The 6,230-nt window shown below is 41.5% G+C and overlaps 1 protein-coding gene across 1 annotated transcript; it reads right to left on the bottom strand.

Annotated features, from left to right (window-relative positions):
• Positions 1–2,351: 2,351 nt before the first annotated feature.
• Positions 2,352–4,230, bottom strand: LOC124026567 (zinc finger protein 135-like). Its single transcript, XM_046339477.1, has 2 exons — positions 3,918–4,230; positions 2,352–3,091 (listed from the first exon to the last, which is right to left on the bottom strand). Exons 1-2 carry the CDS (start codon positions 4,210–4,212, stop codon positions 2,490–2,492), a joined length of 897 nt encoding a protein of 298 aa, XP_046195433.1. The 5' UTR covers positions 4,213–4,230; the 3' UTR covers positions 2,352–2,489.
• Positions 4,231–6,230: the final 2,000 nt, after the last annotated feature.

The following is a 6,230-nucleotide window of genomic DNA, read 5'->3' as shown; positions in this document are numbered from 1 at the left end:
ACTTGCTAGATAGTCCTCATGTTGGACTTCTAACAAACTGACTGGTGTTCCAACATGGCGCCTGTATGATTTGACTCTTTATGTAGATGTGTAAAACACCTGTTAAACATTGCCGCATAGGGCAATGCAATGGTCTACTTTGAAGAATAAAATATAACGTATTTTGATTTGTTCCTGTTACTAGATTCCTGTTATTTCTATTTTGACTGTGGTACTGTGTCCAAACCTTTTTTTTAATAGACTAGAGTCCTGTTACTATACTGTAGTACTGTATAGAGTCCTGTTACTAGAGTACTGTATAGACTAGAGTCCAGTTGCTATACTGTGGTACTGTATAGACTAGAGTCCTGTTACTAGAGTCCTGTTACTATACTGTGGTACTGTATAGACTAGAGTCCTGTTACTATACTGTGGTACTGTATAGAATAGAGTCCTGTTACTAGAGTCCTGTTACTATACTGTGGTACTGTATAGACTAGAGTCCTGTTACTATACTGTAGTACTGTATAGACTAGAGTCCAGTTACTATACTGTGGTACTGTATAGACTAGAGTCCTGTTACTAGAGTCCTGTTACTATACTGTGGTACTGTATAGACTAGAGTCCTGTTACTATACTGTGGTACTGTATAGACTAGAGTCCTGTTACTATACTGTGGTACTGTATAGACTAGAGTCCTGTTACTATACTGTGGTACTGTATAGACTAGAGTCCTGTTACTATACTGTGGTACTGTATAGACTAGAGTCCTGTTACTATACTGTGGTACTGTATAGAATAGAGTCCTGTTACTATACTGTGGTACTGTATAGACTAGAGTCCTGTTACTATACTGTGGTACTGTATAGACTAGAGTCCTGTTACTATACTGTGGTACTGTATAGACTAGAGTCCTGTTACTAGAGTCCTGTTACTATACTGTGGTACTGTATAGACTAGAGTCCTGTTACTATACTGTGGTACTGTATAGAATAGAGTCCTGTTACTATACTGTGGTACTGTATAGACTAGAGTCCTGTTACTATACTGTAGTACTGTATAGACTAGAGTCCTGTTACTATACTGTGGTACTGTATAGACTAGAGTCCTGTTACTAGAGTCCTGTTACTATACTGTGGTACTGTATAGACTAGAATCCTGTTACTATACTGTGGTACTGTATAGAATAGAGTCCTGTTACTATACTGTGGTACTGTATAGAATAGAGTCCTGTTACTATACTGTGGTACTGTATAGACTAGAGTCCTGTTACTAGAGTCCTGTTACGATACTGTGGTACTGTATAGACTAGAGTACTGTTACTAGAGCCCTGTTACTATACTGTGGTACTGTATAGACTAGAGTCCTGTTACTATACTGTGGTACTGTATAGACTAGAGTCCTGTTACTATACTGTGGTACTGTATAGACTAGAGTCCTGTTACTATACTGTATAGACTAGAGTCCTGTTACTAGAGTCCTATTACTATACTGTGGTACTGTATAGACTAGAGTACTGTTACTATACTGTGGTACTGTATAGTCTAGAGTCCTGTTACTATACTGTGGTACTGTATAGACTAGAGTCCTGTCCAGGAGAAGTACTTGTACATCAAGCTTCCTCACACTACAGGAACAGGAAATAGGCTTCTTCTCACACTACGTCACTTAAGTGGGTTGAATCACTGATGTGATCTTCCTGTCTGGGTTGGCGCCCCCTTGGGTTGTACTTCTCCTGTCCTATTCGGTGTCCTGTGTGAATTTAAGTATCCTCTCTCTAATTCTCTCTTTCTTTCTCTCGGAGGAGGACCTGAGCCCTAGGACCATGCCTCAGGACTACCTGACATGATGACTCCTTGCTGTCCCCAGTCCAACTGGCCGTGCTGCTGCTCCAGTTTCAACTGTTCTGCCTTATTATTATTTGACCATGCTGGTCATTTATGAACATTTGAACATCTTGGCCATGTTCTGTTATAATCTCCACCCGGCACAGCCAGAAGAGGACTGGCCACCCCACATAGCCTGGTTCCTCTCTAGGTTTCTTCCGAGGTTTTGGCCTTTCTAGGGAGTTTTTCCTAGCCACCGTGCTTCTACACCTGCATTGCTTGCTGTTTGGGGTTTTAGGCTGGGTTTCTGTACAGCACTTTGAGATATCAGCTGATGTACGAAGGGCTACATACATACATTTGATTTGATGACTACAGAAACAGGAAATAGGCTCCTGCTACTATGAGCCATTTTGGACACGATATGCCATGTTCAAGGCTATGTACTTACTTATATCATTTCCATTTTGGCAATATCCAAATAATATAAAGAACAACAGAGGGTTTATACTGTATCAAATTAATCAAAGCTCAAAGAAAACAAAATACACATCTACAAATATTTAATCTGATTTTAGACATGATCATGTCTCGAGATGAAAAAACAGGCCTATTGTTTTTAGAATGATTTCATTTAAACAATATGATTTCATTTGGCATGAACATAAAACACAAATTCTCAGGTCAAAAACATAAGTCAGAACACAGTCTCTCTATTCTCTCATGTGATTTCAGGTCCTCTGCCCGGGAAAATGTCTTTCCACAATTAGAGCAGTGGTATGTCTTCTCCTCCTGTGTATGTATCCTCTGATGTGATTTCAGGCTTGCTAACTGAGTAAAACTCCTTCCACAGTGAGAGCATTGGTAGGGATTTTCTCCTGTGTGTATTCTCTCATGCCTTTTCAGGCCTTCTAACCACCTAAAACTATTTTCACAGTGGGAACAGCGGTAGGGCTTTTCTCCTGTGTGTATTCTCTCATGCCTTTTCAGGCCTTGTAACCACCTAAATGTCATTCCACATTGGGAGCAGTGGTAAGGCTTTTCTTCAGAGTGCATTCTCTTGTGTATTTTCAGGTTCTCTAACTCTTTAAAACTCTTTTCACACTGGGAGCATTGAAAAGCATTTTCTCCTGTGTGTGTCCTCTCATGCTCTTTTAGGTTCCGTGAATTAGTAAAACTCTTTCCACAGTGGGAGCAGTGGTGTGGTCTTGCTGGTTTGGACGTCTCTGGCTCTGGTTCCCCTGAAGGACTCTTCCCGCTGTCAGAGTAAGAGTCTGGTCTCTCTCCTGCCAAAGACAGAGCATTTAGTTAAATACTAAACAAAGACCTAAATGAAATCGCCACATCATAAAACTGTCTTCCTATGAGGTTTAATTTAGACTGGGCCCTGCAATAACCTGAGGCCAGAACTGCAACGGTGCTGGGTTTTTCATGCTCAACAATTTCCAATATCAAGAATGGTCCACCACCTAAAGGACATCCACTCAATTTTACATTTACATTTGAGTGATTTAGCAGACACTCTTATCCAGAGCCTTTACATTTACATAAGGAGTCGCTAGAGCACCATGGGACAAGAAAATCCTGGCTGGCCAAACTCTCCCCTAACCCGGACGACGCTAGGCCAATTGTGGGCCGTCGTCATGGGTCCCTCGGTGACACAGCCTGAGATCGAACCCGGGCTCTAGTGATGCCTCAAGCACTGCAATGCCTTAGACCGCTGCTCCACTAAGGGCCTATGCTAAATCATTTACAACCGTTGTCTGCCCAGTTTGATAATAACCCGCTGAAACTACAAACTACATACAATGCCTTCAGAAAGTATTCACACCCTTGACTTATTACACACACAAAAAAATGTGTAGCCACATCTCAGACTGCTATGGAATGTTGAGTGGAAGCTTTACGTCATGTGGAATGACTAGCTAGTTTAGTCCAGGGCTGGACGGAATGGAAGGTATAAGGTCTGATGTGATTGGGTGCTGCTAAAATTGATTCATAGTTTTGGTTGGTTGGTTCAGCATTGTAATTCTATGGTTGCGCGTCCTTACTAAATATTGACAGGAGGGCTACAACAACAACAAAAACACCGCTGTTTAACATGGTACTTACTGTCTGTACCGGTGTTCATTAGATCTCCAGCCTGTTCTTCCTCTTCTTCCAATGTGACCGTCACGCCAAAACAGTCATCCTCTTCTTTCACTGCGACAGTCATCTCCGTCACGCCAAAACAGTCATCCTCTTCTTTCACTGCGACAGTCATCTCCGTCACGCCAAAACAGTCATCCTCTTCTTTCACTGCGACAGTCATCTCCGTCACGCCAAAACAGTCATCCTCTTCTTTCACTGCGACAGTCATCTCCGTCACGCCAAAACAGTCATCCTCTTCTTTCACTGCGACAGTCATCTCCGTCACGCCAAAACAGTCATCTCCCCTGCGACAGTCATCTCAACACGCCAAAACAGTCTTCCTCCTTTCACTGCGACAGTCATCTCCCCTCTTCAACCCCCAAAACTCCATCCTCCTCTTCTTTCACAGTAACATCGTCCTCTTCTTCTTTCACTCTGTAAGCTTCTTCCTCTTTTTCTTTCACTGGTACAGCCTCCTCTTCCTCATATTTTAAGAGAGTTCCTTTCTCCATCCAACAGACCTCCTCTTTAGCAAGGGGGGGAGTAGCTTCGTGAACTAATGGTCGTGGATGTTAGCTAGCTAGTTAGCATTAGCGACTAGACTAGTGCTAATTTAACCAGCCAGCTAGCTGAATAACAACGTCAATATGAAATTAAATGGGGTAACTGGGTGTGTTCTTTTTACGCGTAGAAGTGTTTTTCAAACATAGCGGCATATAAACAACGAAATTGTCCCAAAGATCTTGAATGTTCCGACTTTGTTGTCTGGCGAGCTACCGAGGTGGTTGCAGTTGTTGAAGAAGCTTTCCGTCCACTAGATTATACGTCACAGTAGAAACATCGCCTGAAAGACACATATCGCCATCTGCTGTCTGGAGGAGGAAACGCAGTTGAGGAGGGAAAACTATTTTTCTTCTTCATTGAATTATAATATTATAAAGCAGTTGAGTAAAAATGTTTTGGGGGAGAAAATGTTTCTCTACCATTAAATAATATACCGTATCAACAACACAACCAGTCTTATACAATGGATGGGGTGAAAATAGACATCTGAACTGAGCTTTTCGCCTATTCTGTGGCAGTACACTGGAACTGAAGCAGTTAGTCAAAATCAGCGTGGTTTTCAGAGCACAAACAGAAATATAACACAAGGTCAAGTAATTTCATACACATTAATTAGATAGTTACGACTAGCTAGTGAAGCGGACAATGTACATTCAAATAAAACAGTCCAATGTTGCAGTTTAGTTAACAAGCTAGCTAGCTAGTTAGCTAATATGAACCATGCATGGCTGTAACACAATCAAAACAAGTCATCAAAAATATTGCACTTGCATACATATTTACAACCAAAGGAACATTTCACTTTATACCAAGTCAGATATATTATCTAGCTAGTTATGTCTTACCGTCTCAGCAGAATAAATGCTAATTCTGGATCACTTTAACTCCCTCTGTTCTCTCTACTTTGTGTAGGGAAATCTGAGGTTCACTCTCTCCTCTTGGCCCGGACTCTATTACTGCTGCTGGCTCAGGTCGTTTGCCATGTTTTCTGTCTGTAAACTACCAATGATGGTTACTTATGTAACCGGGGCGGCAGGGTAGCCTAGTGGTTAGAGTGTTGGACTAGTAACCAAAAGGTTGCAAGGTACAAATCTGTCGTTCTGCCCCTGATCAGGCAGTTAACCCACTGCTCCTAGGCCGTCATTGAAAATAAGAATAAGTTCTTAACTGACTTGCCTAGTAAAATAAAGGTAAAACATGGCTATTGGATTACTCCAATATCCTTCCACATTACAACAACTGCCTGAGATGCACCATCCCTCCAACAGGCTGGACTGAGGGCTTGTAAGGCCCTCATCACTGGCGAACTACATCGCCTACGGGCACAAACCTGCTGGGAACTTGCAGGTGCCTTGGTGGAAGAGGCACTGCAGTACTAAATGCAGCTGGTGGCCACACTAGATATTGACTGTTACTTTTGATGTTGACTTGATCAAATCAAGTTTTATTTATACAGCACATTTCAGACATGGATGCAACACAACGGCTTCACAGAAAAAGACTAATAAAAAAACACAAACTTAACAATAAAACCTGAAAGACTAATGCATTCTAATGAGCATTCTAATGAGCATTCTAATGAGCATTCTAATGAGCATTCTAATGAGCATTCTAATGAGCATTCTAATGAGCATTCTAATGAGCATTCTATGAGCATTCTAATGAGCATTCTAATTCTATGAGCATTCTATGAGCATTCTAATGAGCATTCTAATGAGCATTCTAATGAGC

Source organism: Oncorhynchus gorbuscha, unplaced genomic scaffold (assembly GCF_021184085.1).
Source record: "Oncorhynchus gorbuscha isolate QuinsamMale2020 ecotype Even-year unplaced genomic scaffold, OgorEven_v1.0 Un_scaffold_2776, whole genome shotgun sequence".
In the NCBI taxonomy this organism is placed as follows: domain Eukaryota; kingdom Metazoa; phylum Chordata; class Actinopteri; order Salmoniformes; family Salmonidae; genus Oncorhynchus; species Oncorhynchus gorbuscha.
The sequence above is the reverse complement of the archived record's forward strand: the minus strand, read 5'-3'. Positions and strand labels throughout refer to the sequence as shown.

Coding starts and splice junctions, on each gene's coding strand:
- LOC124026567 (XM_046339477.1), bottom strand. CDS start 4,212: ATGACTGTCGCAGTGAAAGAAGAGGATGACTGTTTTGGCGTGACGGAG. Junction 3,092..3,917: donor AATGAACACCGGTACAGACA/GTAAGTACCATG, acceptor TGTCTTTGGCAG/GAGAGAGACCAGACTCTTAC.